The sequence below is a fragment of the Pelobates fuscus genome, chromosome 4, assembly GCF_036172605.1.
Source record: "Pelobates fuscus isolate aPelFus1 chromosome 4, aPelFus1.pri, whole genome shotgun sequence".
In the NCBI taxonomy this organism is placed as follows: domain Eukaryota; kingdom Metazoa; phylum Chordata; class Amphibia; order Anura; family Pelobatidae; genus Pelobates; species Pelobates fuscus.
The window spans coordinates 375,798,460-375,814,874 of NC_086320.1; the positions used below are offsets into that span (position 1 = coordinate 375,798,460).

The following is a 16,415-nucleotide window of genomic DNA, read 5'->3' on the forward strand; positions in this document are numbered from 1 at the left end:
GTTATCAGTTGTATGCATTATCAAATCCTACCATTACAAAAACAAAATCTGCTGAATTATCCAATGCCCTCTATTGTTAAACAATGTATGCTGATTCTCGTGCCACCGCTGTTGGGGCAGTGCAAGAGTTTGTGTAACCTTAAAGCACAACAAAAATAAAGAATTAAAAAAAAACCAAAAAACTGCTTCATTAAAGGGACACTCCAGGCACCCAGACCACTTTGCCCATTGGAGTGGTCTGGGTGCCAACTCCCACTACTCTTAACCCTGCAAGTGTAATTATTGCATTTTTTTTTATAAACTGCAATAATTACCTTGCAGGGTTTACTAGACAGCCACTAGAGGAAACTTCCTGACTCATAGCTGTGTGAGGACCTCCAGCGTCGCTCTATTCCCCATAGGAAAGCATTGTATATCTTTTTTAATGCTTTCCTATGGGGAGACCTAATGCACGCGCATGCGCATTAGGTCTCTTCGGCCGGTGGGCGGGATCAGTCTGGCCCACCGGCCGACGGAGTCAGAAGGAGTAAGCGACGAGGAACATAGTCAGTGCCTCAGGTAAGTGACTGAAGGGGTTTTCACCCCTTAGCAACTGGGGATTGGGGGGTGGGAGGGAGAGGGAACCTGCAAAAAAATGCTATTTTAGCAAACACAACCCGATGAGAAAAGTGCACTTCAAAGAAATATTCAAGATAACTGCAAATAATATTTTATTTTACAGAATACATTGCCAGCAAACTACGGGAACACACATCGGAATGTAGATAAAAAGGATTGAGGATACTACAGACTTTGAAGTGTGTAACTAGATCAGACTTTTGTATTTGTGCAGAATGAAGGATATTTAATAACAATCCCATCTAATGGAGACAAAGATTAAAATAAGTTAAACGAAAAACACACTGCTGCAATGAGAGAAAAGGCTTTCCTGCTGCCAGTGATTAGCACACAGATTGAGTATCACTGTTACAAAGTGTATTTCCCCCTTCATGCCAGAGTGCAGCGTGAATGGAGAGGTCTAGTATCACGGTGGAAAATTTTACAATTGTCTGCCTATGCTGGATGGGTTACAGAACTATACAAAAAACACAAAAACCCACCATTTCAAAATAATTTAATAAAAAGTTTCAAAATAAACATTTCTATTTGTGTACTGTATATGCTGCAGAACTCACAATAAAACGTGTCTTTGCATCATGAAACCAAAATTAAAAGTTAACTCCTAGAGTCCCAGAGTGCTCTGCAATGTAGTGCAGCTCATTCTCAGAAAATATTCTTTATGCAGTAAAATAAAGTGACACCCCAATGTGAGGTCCTGGTTGGCATTTCCAATGGTCTTCCTTTTACTCTTTGGGTTTTGCCAGATATTCACGGTACATGGAGTACAACACACCTGGAAATAGAGATGGGGTCATTATTAAATACACACCATATAATAAACATTACTTTTATTAACATATTGAAAGCCTCATAATCACAACGGCATTTAGTGGTTATGCTAATATAAGCCTGTGAAAGTCATAATCACCTGTTTATTTTTCTCCCCCCCCCCCCCTCGCAACATTTTGAGAGCAAATTTGCAGTGCCATTATGGCTTGTCAAACCATTGCTATCTCCCCCCCCCCCCCCCCCCATGCACCCAGAGCCCACCCATAGTTACAGATAAAGCAGCAACCTGACTGATGTTTTCATACTTGTAGCTTCATAATTTACATGATCAGGGCATTGCACAGAAAGCGGACAAACATTTAAGTTACTAAACAGTAAATAAGAAGCGGAGTCGCAAACCTCAAGAGGACTCAAATGTTCAGAGATAGAGATAGATACACACACACACACGTATAAGCCGACCCAATGGGAATCTTATTGCCTGGGGTGGTGGGAATATATTTGGGATTGTGTGTTTCGGGGGGGGGGGGGGGGGGAGAGAGGAAGGGATAGATTTAAATCTTAAATATGTATTTAATAAAATAAAATGTTGTATCCCCTCTCCCTTCTTACCTTATGCCTGGGAGAAGGGACCGTGCTGCCATCCCTGGTGGTCTTAGTGGTGAGAGTGAACCCTGTGGGGCTAGAGTTCACTCTCGCAAGATCAGAGCTGGAATGTTCCGACCTCGCTAGAGGAACCCGGCAGAGCTGCAGGTAAGAGATCCACCGGGTCCTCTCTCCCTCCACCGCCAGCGGCCGCGTTTCACTGCCTATGGGCTGGTGAGGGAGATCTTTTATCTCCCCACCCTCCCATGCAGAAGAGCAGAGATATCTCACTCATTCGAGTATAAGCCGAGGGGGGCTTTTTCAGCATAAAAAATGTGCTGAAAAAGCCGGCTTATACATGAGTAAATACGGTATCTCACAGTCTCAGCCACTGACAGCACTTAATGAGCTGATTTTAATTCACAACCTCACTGCAAATAGTCAGAGAAGCTGCAAACGGGTAGTGATACATTTACTGTATACCTCATTGTATGTCCTCTTATTTTAACGTTCAAACACAAGCGGACAAGATGGAGGAAGCGCAAGTCACCTGCTGATGGTAATGCATTTTATTTTGTAGTTCAGCTCACTCAGTGGCTGAGCTGTGTACGTACATTTGTTAAGAAAGTAATTTTTCTTGAGTGAGGGGTGTGGCTAAAGAGGCAGGCTTATGGAGCAGCATTTTGCTAAATATTTATTTTGCTTTGTGCAAAAACAAAGATTGGAGCATGCCAAAAAAAAAAAAAAAAAAAAAAGCAGATTAATGAGGCCAAAACCTGTCAAATGCATTAGAGTTGTATTGGTGTCTGAAGTGTCCTTTTAAATGCAAGACTCTGCCTATTCTGCAATTTTCAAATCAACAATAACCCTACCTGGTTCTACAAATTGACTTGTACACAATATAATTATGACAAATGTTTTTATTAAATTAGGGCACTTCAGTCTCTTATTGGTTATGTGAGGCCCAGCTGAGAGAATAACGGTTTCCTATTAAGTTTTTCCTGCAACCTAGGAGTAGGGTGCAGGTGGTTATATGTACACCAGCTCATATTTAACCCACTGCAAATAACATTTGAAAAAGTTGACAACTCAGTAAGATCACATACAGACCCACAAGTTATATAAAAAGGACAATGGTCATCACATTTTCACTTATGTAAATCATTGTTCATTTAAATGAACTTTTTTAAACTACATTTAAATAAATATTTTTGTCTTATATCGGGATGAGCAGTCATGTTGGCTCAGATAGTACAGTTATCTGATCCACTGCTGCTCAATCTTACCGGCCTGCTGCTACAATTGCTCTGTGTGAGCCTGCAGCAGCAGGAAAGTTAGGCTGAGTACCACATGGTCAGGGAACAGTAGAGTCTGATACAAAATGGCCACACAGCCAAATAAAAATCAAAAACATAAAGTTCAATTAAATGTAATAAACGTTTAAAACCAAGAGGTGAAAACATTTGCTAACAGTTGTACCTAAAGTTTCTCACTGCACCTGACACAATACATACCACAGGTCATTGCTCCGACAACGAACCCCTGTGCACCAACACGCATGTGAATAAGATGTACGGACATTTTTGTGTCACCTCTGTTCCTCAGTTTGTATATCCCATAACCTACAACTGCAAGGCAACCGGCAATCCCTGAAAAGCAGAACAGAAAGGTTTTAAAGGATTATGGACGTTCGTAGAAGAAGCACCAGTTGTGAAAAATAAAATAAAAAAAGGTGCCTTCTACAAGACTCCAGTGTTTGCATTTTTATTGACATTATTTCAGGAACCTGCCCATTTCAACAAAGGAGCACTCTAAGCACCATAACAATATTGTAGGTCTGTGAATCCACAAATCCCAGGTGAGTGAATACAGCTCTACACTTTCAGTATCTTAAAGCGGCACTGTCATGCCGAATTCCGTTTTTTTTTTAACCCCCCTCCCGCCTCAACTACATCCAATCGACCCCCTAGTCACCCCCAAATGCCCCTATGCCCGCCACATTACCTATTTTTTATTCTTTATTTTCTGCCCGATCTTTATTCAGGGCGCCGCCATCTTTGTGTGGGTAGGTGAAGTCCCTATGGGACACGTCATCTACCCACACTACACAGACTGTGAGATTCCCGCACATGCCCAGTGAAACACCTGGACATGCGAACGGGAATTTCACCTATTCATTCATTCATCAGACAGACGAATGAATGAATAGAAAAAATCAGACGAACAAACTAACACTGTGTATCAGTGTTAGTTTGTTCGTTCAGTTTATTACAAGGAGGGAGCTACCGGCGTGCAGCTCCCTCCTTGTAATATGTAACTATAGAAGCGGCAGGGAGCAGAGCTCCCCACCACTTCATAAGCCCCCCAGGTCCCCCCCTCACTCTATGGGGGTCAATATGACCCCCATAATAGCACAAGGGAGATTAAAATCTCCCCAATGCCCCTACTCGCTATATCGCGAGTAGGGGCATGTCCACTAAACAGTGAGCAGCCTGTGGCTGCTCACTGTAAAAAAAAAAAAAAAAAAAAAAAAAAAGGGTAATAAGGGGGGGACGGGGGGCCTACTGTCCTCCCCCGCCGGCCCCCACCCCTGGACGGCGGGTGGGGGCCATAATGGGAATGAGGGGGGGGGACCTACTGTCCTCCACCACCCGGCCCCCACCCCTGGGCGGCGGGTGGGGGCCATAATAGTAATAGGGGGGGGGGGACCTACTGTCCTCCACCCCCCGGCCCCCACCCCTGGGCGGCGGGTGGGGGCCATAATAGTAATAAGGGGGGGGGACCTACTGTCCTCCAGCCCCCGGCCCCCACCCCTGGGCGGCGGGTGGGGGCCATAATAGTAATAAGGGGGGGGACCTACTGTCCTCCAGCCCCCGGCCCCCACCCCTGGGCGGCGGGTGGGGGCCCTAATGGAAAAAAGGGGGGGGGGACCTACTGTCCTCCCCCCGGCCCCCACCCCTGGGCGGCGGGTGGGGGCCATAATAGTAATAAGGGGGGGGGGGGATCTACTGTCCTTCCCCCCCCCCGGCCCCCACCCCTGGGCGGCGGGTGGGGGCCATAACGATAATGGGGGGGGACCTACTGTCCTCCCCCCGCCCCCACCCCTGGGCGGCGGGTGGGGGCACTAAGTAAATTCCCCCCCCCCCCCCCCATCAAGGTGACTAGGGGTGCCCAAGCCCCTAGTCACCCACCCCCCACCCAAATAAAAAATGCCCCTACCTACCCCCCTCACCCTAAAAAATAGTGAGGGGGGAATAAAATTGCTAACCTGTAAAGTAAAATTAAACTTACCATTCGACGTCTTCTTTTTTCTAAAATCTTCATTTTTCAGCCCCAAAAAAGGCCAAATAAAAAACCATCATAGCCGTCGAACTAAAAATAAAATAAAAAACCCGAGCGCAAAAAAAAAACCCGACGAAAAAGAAAAAACCCGAGCGCACAAAAAAATAATCCATCTTCACCCATGGAGGGCTCCGCGCAGACTGAGCTCCGCAGGGCGGGGCAAGGCTTATAAAGCCTTGCCCCGCCCTGCAATTAGCCTAAGAACACTCTGATTGGTGGGTTTAAGCCAATCAGAGTGCTCTTTGTCATTTTACAAGCGTGGGAAAGTTCTTTGGAATTTTCCCACGCTTGTAAAGTGTCACAGAGCACTGTGATTGGATGGCTTGAAATCCATCCAATCACAGTGCTCTGTGTCATTTTACAAGCGTGGGAAAGTTCTTTGGAATTTTCCCACGCTTGTAAAATGACACAGAGCACTGTGATTGGATGGATTTCAAGCCATCCAATCACAGTGCTCTGTGTCATTTTACAAGCGTGGGAAAGTTCTTTGGAATTTTCCCACGCTTGTAAAATGACACAGAGCACTGTGATTGGATGGATTTCAAGCCATCCAATCACAGTGCTCTGTGTCATTTTACAAGCGTGGGAAAGTTCTTTGGAATTTTCCCACGCTTGTAAAATGACACAGAGCACTGTGATTGGATGGCTTTAAATCCATCCAATCACAGTGCTCTGTGTCATTTTACAAGCGTGGGAAAGTTCCAAAGAACTTTCCCACGCTTGTAAAATGACACAGAGCACTGTGATTGGATGGCTTTCAAGCCATCCAATCACAGTGCTCTGTGTCATTTTACAAGCGTGGGAAAATTCCAAAGAACTTTCCCACGCTTGTAAAATGACAAAGAGCACTCTGATTGGCTTAAACCCACCAATCAGAGTGTTCTTAGGCTAATTGCAGGGCGGGGCAAGGCTTTATAAGCCTTGCCCCGCCCTGCGGAGCTCAGTCTGCGCGGAGCCCTCCATGGGTGAAGATGGATTATTTTTTTGTGCGCTCGGGTTTTTTCTTTTTCGTCGGGTTTTTTTTTTGCGCTCGGGTTTTTTATTTTATTTTTAGTTCGACGGCTATGATGGTTTTTTATTTGGCCTTTTTTGGGGCTGAAAAATGAAGATTTTAGAAAAAAGAAGACGTCGAATGGTAAGTTTAATTTTACTTTACAGGTTAGCAATTTTATTCCCCCCTCACTATTTTTTAGGGTGAGGGGGGTAGGTAGGGGCATTTTTTATTTGGGTGGGGGGTGGGTGACTAGGGGCTTGGGCACCCCTAGTCACCTTGATGGGGGGGGGGGGGGGAATTTACTTAGTGCCCCCACCCGCCGCCCAGGGGTGGGGGCGGGGGGGAGGACAGTAGGTCCCCCCCCCATTATCGTTATGGCCCCCACCCGCCGCCCAGGGGTGGGGGCCGGGGGGGGAGGACAGTAGATCCCCCCCCCCCTTATTACTATTATGGCCCCCACCCGCCGCCCAGGGGTGGGGGCCGGGGGGAGGACAGTAGGTCCCCCCCCCCCCTTTTTTCCATTAGGGCCCCCACCCGCCGCCTAGGGGTGGGGGCCGGGGGCTGGAGGACAGTAGGTCCCCCCCCCTTATTACTATTATGGCCCCCACCCGCCGCCCAGGGGTGGGGGCCGGGGGGGGAGGACAGTAGGTCCCCCCCCCTATTACTATTATGGCCCCCACCCGCCGCCCAGGGGTGGGGGCCGGGGGGTGGAGGACAGTAGGTCCCCCCCCCCCCTTATTACTATTATGGCCCCCACCCGCCGCCCAGGGGTGGGGGCCGGGGGGGAGGACAGTAGGTCCCCCCCCCCCTTTATTACTATTATGGCCCCCACCCGCCGGCCAGGGGTGGGGGCCGGGGGGGGAGGACAGTAGGTCCCCCCCCTATTACTATTATGGCCCCCACCCGCCGCCCAGGGGTGGGGGCCGGGGGGTGGAGGACAGTAGGTCCCCCCCCCCCCTTATTACTATTATGGCCCCCACCCGCCGGCCAGGGGTGGGGGCCGGGGGGGAGGACAGTAGGTCCCCCCCCCCCCTACTACTATTATGGCCCCCATCCGCCGCCCAGGGGTGGGGGCCGGGGGGGAGGACAGTAGGTCCCCCCCCCCTTATTACTATTATGGCCCCCACCCGCCGCCCAGGGGTGGGGGCCGGGGGGGAGGACAGTAGGTCCCCCCCCCCCTTTATTACTATTATGGCCCCCACCCGCCGGCCAGGGGTGGGGGCCGGGGGGGGGGGACAGTAGGTCCCCCCCCCCCTACTACTATTATGGCCCCCACCCGCCGCCCAGGGGTGGGGGCCGGGGGGGAGGACAGTAGGTCCCCCCCCCTCATTATCTTTATGGCCCCCACCCACCGCTCAGGGGTGGGGGCCGGGGGGGGGGGACAATAGGTCTCCCTCCCTTATTTTACTTTACGGCCCCCACCCGTCATTTAGGGGTGGGGGCAATATTTTTTATTTTTTTTCTACAGTGAGCAGCCACAGGCTGCTCACTGCTTACTAGACATGCCCCTACTCGCGGTATAGCGAGTAGGGGCATATTATTTACTAATACCAAGTCATTTTTACTTGGTGTTAGTAAATTTGGCTGAAAGACCAATTTAGGTCTTTCAGCCTTTTAGTAGATAGCTCCCTGATACCGTGGGAATTAGGGAGTTATCTACTAAGCGGCTGCAAGATGCAGCCACAGCAATGAATAGGATCGGAGTTTCATTCATTTGAATGAAATTCCGATCCGAACAAAGTACCGTATTGCATCCTAACACCAATGGAGAAACGGTGCTCATTCTGTTAGGATGCAATTCGGCAGTTTTGCCGGCGTTCTGTCTAAGTGACAGGACTTTCGGCAATACTGACAGGAAGTATTGTGGGAACTGGGAGGAAAGCTAGGGATCATGGGAAAATTGCTCTGACCAGCGGAAATGAAGCACACTTTGCTCCTCCGCTGGTCAGAGCTGGTCAAGCGGAGGAATCCCATAAGACAAAGAGTCCCTACTTTGTCTTATGGTTTTAAAGAAAACTAAAGAAGACAGGAAGAAAAGAATAACAGATCCTGAGAGAGGGGGAGAAGAGGAAGAGATTGAGGAAAGGTAAGTTCGGCATGACAGTGCCGCTTTAACAGAATGACAATCCCTACATCGTTGAGGTTACAGAATTCAGACATTTGTGGATAGAGAGTCCTGCTGGCATAGAATAGAAACAAACATTCTATATGGATAAGTGGAATGCCTTACCCACTGGAACAAATGGAGATTCTTTGGCTTTTCTCACCAACTTTGAACCCTGTCCATCAGCTTGTTCAAAGGTCGGCAGAACATCTCCGGAGCTGGAGGCCATTTTGTCTGAAAATAAGGTTTAAAAATTTGTGTAAAATTCTTTTTTAAACAAAATCTTTGACAAATACATTTTGCATTCAAAATGAGATCATGTCACAATGTCCTAGGAAAGATTGCGCCCCCCCGCCCCCAAAAAATATAAATATATATTTCCCCAAGCTGTTGACGAATACAACTCCCATGATGCTTTGCCTGCCTTAACAGAATTGTTGCCAAAGGGGGTAGTTTGTCACCTACTAGGACAGTGATTCCCAACCCATGCCATGGCAACCAAGAATTTTGTCCTGGCGCCTTTGATTTGTCAGCCCATCTGTCCCTTCCTCCTCCTGTCTCTCACCGCTAACTCTGCTCGCAGAGAGGAAGTGAACTGTAACTACTTCCTCAAGACACTGAGACCGCGCAGGGGAATGACAGCCGCTCCCCATTTGGCTGAACAGCCCTTCCATTCCCCTGCACCAGGAGTTCAGCTCCCTTCCCTTCCTCATGGTGCACTGGGATAAAGAGACAGGAGGGTTGGAGTCTGGGTCAGCGGCAGCCCACTCCCATCAGCCACATCCAGCCCCACTGTAACCTTCTCCCAGCCCTACTGGGAGTCCCACGTGCTTGGGTAACAGGACGGTGGAGAGATAGACATAGATAGAGAGATATAGATCTCGTGTGTATGTCTGTATGTGTAGTAATAAATATTTGTAAATAATACTTTGTGAGTGCGTGAGAGAATATATGTCTGCCAGTGTGTGTGTGTAATTCTGTATATTAGTGAATGTATGTGTTTAGGACACCCTCCAGTCACATGGGAATGTTGCTTTTTCTTACCTCCCCCCCCCCACCAATAAACATCTCCTCATAGAGATGCATCTCTATGGGGAACGTTCAGCTCTTCCATGCAGAGCGTGAAGATGCTGAATGAAGATGCTGCACATTGTGCAGCACTGAGATAGACACTTTTGTAAGGAGTTGGAAATACAATCCTTAACGGAACAGTCTATAAACACCAGAGCCATTACATTAAACTATAGTGTTTCTTTAAGAATTGTATTTTTGTCGTTGGATAAAAAAAACAAAACAAAAAAAACTGGCTCCCACCTTTTTTTTTAGCTGGCTCCTAGATATAAAGCAAATTTGTCAAGCCCTGCTTTAGACAACTGGGTAATCCCTAAATCCTGGACTGGTAGGGGGTACTTGAGGACTGAGTTGGGAACCCCTGCATTATGATATTGACATAAAACTATTGCCTGTATGCCCTAACCGGTCCATTCTGATGGATCTGTAGCTATATGGTCTATACATGGCTGCCTGGAGTTGCTCAGTCACTGTTTATTACCTCAACTTCCTGTGTGCCCAACTGGTCTTGTTGCAATTACTGGTCTTCTAGGCTGCCAATTGTTCAGCGCCATTGAATAGGTTGGTGCTTTACAAACAATTAGCAGAGTCAGAGCCAGGCATGGAGTCAGCATTATTATTATTATTATATTATTTATAGAGCGCCGTCAAATTCCGCAGCGCTTTACAATGGGTGGACGAACAGACATGTAGTTGTAACCAGACAAGTTGGACACACAGGAACAGAGGGGTTGAGGGCCCTGCTCAATGAGCTTACACGCTAGAGGGAGTGGGGTAAAATGACACAAAAGGTAAGGATAGTATTAGACTAATGACAGTTGCAGAAGAGGAATCAGTTGAGAGCAATTAACAGTTTAATTGATACGCTTTTATGAAGAAGTGGGTTTTTAATGATTTTTTGAAGGAGTGGAGACTGGGTGAGCATCTAACGGAGGAGGGAAGCGAGTTCCACGGGAAGGTGCAGCCCTCGAGAAGTCTTGAAGGCGAGCATCGGAGGTGGGAGTACGGACAGAAGATAGACGTAAGAATGTAAGAACCCCATATGATGGAACAAAATACATAGTTCACATACCAGAGACCCTTTCTGCACGTGACATTCAATCTCAATAATTCAAATTCCAACCAAATGGAGTAACATTGTATCATGGAAAGTGTCATGTAACAAGAAGTCACTTAGAATTCCCCCTTCAATATAGCTGATAACAGGCTGTAACAAACAGCAAACATTACGTAACACGCGGACATATGTACAGGAGCTGGAAAGTAAGCCTAAACGATTTCCTGCATTGCAGCTTTACATCCCTTACACTCATATTAATGTAATTTCCATTCTTACACAAGATTCCACCTTGTGCAAATCCTGATAACACACCATATGCAATTTCCTTTAACCCCACTGCAAGGCGCACATAGATCACCAATGAACTTATGACTAAACAGCCAGGGCTATTTACTAAAGTCAGAATTTACAGCAATTCAAAGCTTATTTCAAAATTTTAGGCTAAATACCAGAAAAGAAAATTCCAAGTCTATTCTATTTTTAGTTTGGCTATTTAGGCCTTAAAATTTAAACTTCAGAGGAATTCTCACTTTAGTGAATAACCCTGTGATTGTACAGTAACAGACCCCCCCCCCCCCCCTCTCTCCTCACAAGGAGGAGTCTCATTTCAGAAGCCATCGGAAGAGACTTACTCTCCCCACTCACACGCACTTGGTATCAAGTTACCACAAAATGCAAATTACAGTCCGTCCTATTGAGAGGGAGCAGGGGGCTCACACATCAACATCACTCTCCTCTATAAGCAGTAAGGGAGAGGGAGGGGGGTAAAAAAAGCCCCAAAAAGGGGAGAATTTCTGAGCTAAAACCCAGTCATTACAGTCTAAGAGCATTATGGAAACTCCATTACAGATACATGACTCTGGCCCATGTCACTGGAATGCATATGGGGGTGCTTTATAACCAGCAAATCTCTGTAACAAGTTTAAAGATTTCAGTTGATCAAGGGATTCAGGAAGAAAGTGAGAAAAATAAATCATACATATTCACAAAAGCCACACTTGCAAAGTACTAGTAGTCATCTTAGATCCAAAACTTACAGCGGGAACTAAGCTAACATTACACATGTATTTTTAAACTGCAGGTATGCTAACAGTCTGTGTTAAAAGTACACTCTGGGGGGGGGGCCTGACCACAGAGCTGGATGGACGTGGGGCACCTCGACTCCACGATGAAACAACAACATCCAGCCCAAAACTACCTTATCTCCCCCCCAAAAAACACCCAACAGCTGTTAGAAGGCAGAGGGGAGCCGAGCAACAACGCTCGGAGGAGCTGTCGGCCCCGTCCTACCGGCGATGCTGACTGCTGGGCGGATAGGATTGCGGCCTGCAGTGAGGCTCTGGTGGGAGAAGCGGCCGATCTCCCGCGCTTAGTCCGGCGGGACCTCTCACACGCCTACTGAGGGCCCCGTTCTCCCAAGTTATACCATTCTTTTATAATAAATATATAAAATTACGTCTGATGGGCAGACATACCTATGGAAATATTATGCATTATATTCAGCTGCCAAGCATTTTGATATATAGAACTGCAAATGTCCGATATAGTGTTGGAAAAAGTAAGGTCATTGGGGCGGCCATCTTTTTCACCCAACCGTTCCCACCGTACAAAAGAGCTAGAACGGAGAACAAAAAAACCCACACAATACAACTAGCAAGGTGTTGGAGTACACGGCTTTAGAGTATGCACTCAATACATCAGAGTGTCTAAGAGACAGATGTTCCACAAAAATTACAGTCTCAGAAGGGTAACTTATGGCAATGAAGCCTTTGTCCAGATTTGAAGGGTTATTCCAAGCACCTCGACAATTCAGTGACTTGAAGTGGTCATGGTGCAGAGTTTCTCTATAAAATGCGGCACATACAGAGCTTGTAACTCCATCTCCGGCAGCATCACTGGGGTACCATTATCCATAGTTACTTGAGTTCCGGGTTGGACAATTTATTCTGTGCACAGAATTGCATTCATTGACAGAGCGATCAACTGAAGCTCGCAGTCAATGAAAGACTAGTGATATCAGCATCTGCACATCATCAGACATAGAAGAACCTCAGAGCCAGGTAAGAAGGCAATCAACTGTAAAATATAGAATGTAAGCTCGATTGAGCAGGGTCCTCTTCAACCTATTGTTCCTGTAAGTTTATTTGTAATTGTCCTATTTATAGTTAAATCCCCTCTCATAATATTGTAAAGCGCTACGGAATCTGTTGGCGCTATATAAATGGCAATAATAATAATGAAACACTCTGCTCCATTACCAGGAAACAGGGCAAGGTTACTCCTCACTGCAGTGGTTATGGTACTTGGAGTAATGCTTTTAGGAGGATTAAGTTGGGATTCCATTAATATCGTCAACCCCTAATCTACAAATCCAGTTCTAACCTGAAACAAAGTGGCCAGGAAGCATTCTATATATTTGTTAAGGAGTCACTGAGGTCATTCCAGCCTTGCCTAGTAAATGCTGTAAGTTAACTTGAAGTCACTTGATTTATGATACATCAGGTGAGACAGATAAAGGAAACATGCAGGCCTTTATGTGGGAGGGCACCCATATATGAACATATGGAATACACAGCAGTCTGCACACTAGGGTACAGTTATTTTGAGACATTGAAAGGGTTTCTGGACATTGCAATGAGGTCTGGAGAACATGTTTTGTTTTATCTGCTTTGGGACCCATCATCCAGACAGCCACTAATTATCCAGATAAAAGGAGATTTGTGATACGCATGCATTTGCCCCTTGTAACATTCCAGCTGCTGGCCAAGCTGCAGTCTAGCAGGAGGTACCACATCCACCAGGCTAGGTGGGAGCTGCAGTACACTGAGCTTTGTGGGAGTTGCAGTCTAACAGCTGGTACCCTGCAGGACGCCCTTTCAAGCAGCCACTAAGCAAGCTGGCTTATCATCTGTCTATAAATCTATGGAAACATTGACAACATCCTGTCCCCACCACAATCTCAGTGTGGCCTATTACAACAGCTCACAGCTTTTTAAATAAAAAGGGAAGCGGGTAATATAGGGCCCAACCATGACATTGAATGAATGAATATATATATATATATATATATATATATATATATATATACACATACATACATACATACATACACACACACACACACACCAATTTATTATTTTTTTTAAATATATTCAATTTTACAAAATGAAACTATTCTTCAAAATATTAATTTGGAAAGCATATCCAGCAATATGAAATTGATGCCGTTGTGTCTTAAAGCAGTCATGGGTTAACCCTATAAGGTGAAGCTCCCAGCGGTAAGTGGTGTAATAGTACTATAGGGTAAAGCTATCGCATGTCCCTATAACTAACCCTGTCAATGACAGAGCCATAGAGGTCATTATGTGGCACTGAGACGGTTAATGCTATTTAAAGCTCACAACAACGAAATAGATGTTTGCAAAAAAAATAAAATAAAAAGAAAGAAGAAGAGTATAAAGCACAGACTGGAATGGGGGGGAATACTTCCTGCCCCTGGGGTGCTCCAGAAAGGGAGGCCAATCCCTGAAGACATCGAATGGAAGTAAAGCAATATCCAGGTACCGAGATAGGCTGCATGAGCCTAGTGATGGACTTGGCTGAGCATCATGGGAGCTGTAGTCCTCACTGTTTGGAGTAAAGCAATATCCAGGCACCGAGACAGGCTGCATTAGGCTAGTGATGGACCTGGCTGAGCATCATGGGAGCTGTAGTCCACACTGTTTGGAGTAAAGCAATATCCAGGTACCTAGACAGGCTGCATTAGGCTAGTGATGGACCTGGCTGAGCATCATGGGAGCTGTAGTCCACACTGTTTGGAGTAAAGCAATATCCAGGTACCGAGACAGGCTGCATGAGCCTAGTGATGGACCTGGCTGAGCATTATGGGAGCTGTAGTCCTCACTGTTGGAAGTAAAGCAATACCCAGACACACCTGGGGATCCTTCTATAAGGCAGAGTTTATGGGAACAAGGAAGTGGAGACAACGTTTCGGCTGCTCTGAGCTTTTATCAAGGAGGCACTCTCTCTGGTTTCCCATAAACTCTGCCTTTTACAAGAATCCTCAGGTGTGTCTGGGTATAGCTTTACTCCAAACAGTGTGGACTACAGCTCCCATGATGCTCAGCCAGGTCCATCACTAGCCTAATGCAGCCTGTCTCGGTACCTGGATATTGCTTTACTCTAAACAGTGTGGACTACAGCTCCCATGATGCTCAGCCAGGTCCATAACTAGCCTAATGCAGCCTGTCTCGGTGTGATTGTTAATGTGAGGGGGCGTCTCGGTGTGAGGGTGGCTGTCTCGTTGTGAGGGTGGCTGTCTCGTTGTGAGGGTGCTGTCTCGTTGTGAGGGTGGCTGTCTGTTTCCTGGGCTGTCTCGGTGTGAGGGTGGCTGTCTCTTTCCTGGCTGTCTCGGTGTGAGGGTGGCTGTCTGTTTCCTGGGCTGTCTCGGTGTGAGGGTGGCTGTCTGTTTCCTGGGCTGTCTCGGTGTGAGGGTGGCTGTCTCTTTCCTGGCTGTCTCGGTGTGAGGGTGGCTGTCTGTTTCCTGGGCTGTCTCGGTGTGAGGGTGGCTGTCTGTTTCCTGGGCTGTCTCGGTGTGAGGGTGGCTGTCTGTTTCCTGGGCTGTCTCGGTGTGAGGGTGGCTGTCTCTTACCTGGCTGTCTCGGTGGTTCTCGGGCTGTCTCGCTGTGAGGGTGGCTGTCTCGGTGGTTCCCGGGCTGTCTCGCTGTGTGACGGTGGCTGTCTCAGTCTGTCTGTCACTCGGCCCCCGCGTGCCGCCCCTATAGTACTAACCGGCCGGCATGTGACGTCACGGGGCGGGGTCAGCGCGTCACCAAGGTTACCCGGGAGTCCATGGTGACCTTCACTGGGAGACCCCGCGCCCCCAGCGATGTCCTGCTCCCCGCCTGGAGGCTCCGCGGTCACAGCCACGCGGGGACACTCACCCCGTCACCCGAACTCCGGCCTACAGGGTGGCCCAGGCCCAGACTACATCTCCCGGCATGACCCGCGGCCTGCTGCGCTGTGATTGGCTGGATGTGGCGGTGGGCGGGGCTGGCGGAGAGCTACGTGCTGAGCGGCAGCGTCTCGTGTCCAGCCCAGGAGGCCGCGGGCCAGGAAGCGTGACGTAACGACAAGGCTGCCATGGCAACCAGGCCTGCGTCACTCCTGTACGCCACGCCCCCTGTACGCCTTGCCTTGTCATGGTGAATGGTCATCTCTAGGAATAAACAAACATAATCCCCCCACCCCCTCCCTAACTCCCCCCTAACCCCTGTACTGGGACCCCCCACCCTAACCCCTGTACTGGGACCCCCCCCCCCAACCCCTGTACTGGGACCACCCCAACCCCTGTACTGGGACCCCCCCACCCTAACCCCTATACTGGGACCCCCCCCCCCCACCCCAACCCCTGTACTGGGACCCCCCCACCCCAACCCCTGTACTGGGACCCCCCACCCTAACCCCTATACTGCCCCCCACCCCAACCCCTGTACTGGGACCCCCCCACCCTAACCCCTATACTGGGACCCCCAACCCCTGTACTGGGACCCCCCCACCCCAACCCCTGTACTGGGACCCCCAACCCCTGTACTGGGACCCCCCCACCCCAACACCTGTACTGGGGCCCCCACACCCCAACCCCTGTACTGGGACCCCCCACCCTAACCCCTATACTGGGACCCCCCCCCCCCCCACCCCTGTACTGGGACCCCTGTACTGGGATCCCCCCCACCCTAACACCTGTACTATGGCCCCCACACCCCAACCCCTGTACTGGGACCCCCTCAGAAAACATGACTTCTAAGCGAGTTTGTCTAACTCAAATTCCTTTTAATCCTTATCCAAATGAATCCATTTACCTGTGGAGT

The 16,415-nt window shown here is 48.2% G+C and overlaps 1 protein-coding gene across 6 annotated transcripts; it reads right to left on the reverse strand.

Moving 5' to 3' along the window:
* Nucleotides 1-686: 686 nt before the first annotated feature.
* HIGD1A (HIG1 hypoxia inducible domain family member 1A) lies at nt 687-15,563 on the reverse strand. 6 transcript variants are annotated; one of them, XM_063452802.1, is made up of 4 exons: nt 15,337-15,563; nt 8,541-8,648; nt 3,489-3,623; nt 687-1,393 (listed from the first exon to the last, which is right to left on the reverse strand). In XM_063452802.1, the coding sequence occupies exons 1-4, from the start codon at nt 15,344-15,346 to the stop codon at nt 1,344-1,346; spliced, it is 303 nt and encodes a 100-aa protein (XP_063308872.1). In that variant the 5' UTR covers nt 15,347-15,563; the 3' UTR covers nt 687-1,343. The 6 variants fall into 6 exon arrangements, with proteins under 6 accessions (XP_063308872.1, XP_063308874.1, XP_063308873.1 ...); XM_063452804.1 differs by lacking the exon at nt 15,337-15,563 and adding an exon at nt 15,238-15,301 and having other exon boundaries at nt 8,541-8,649; XM_063452803.1 differs by lacking the exon at nt 15,337-15,563 and adding an exon at nt 15,197-15,264.
* Between the last annotated feature and the right edge of the window lie 852 nt (nt 15,564-16,415).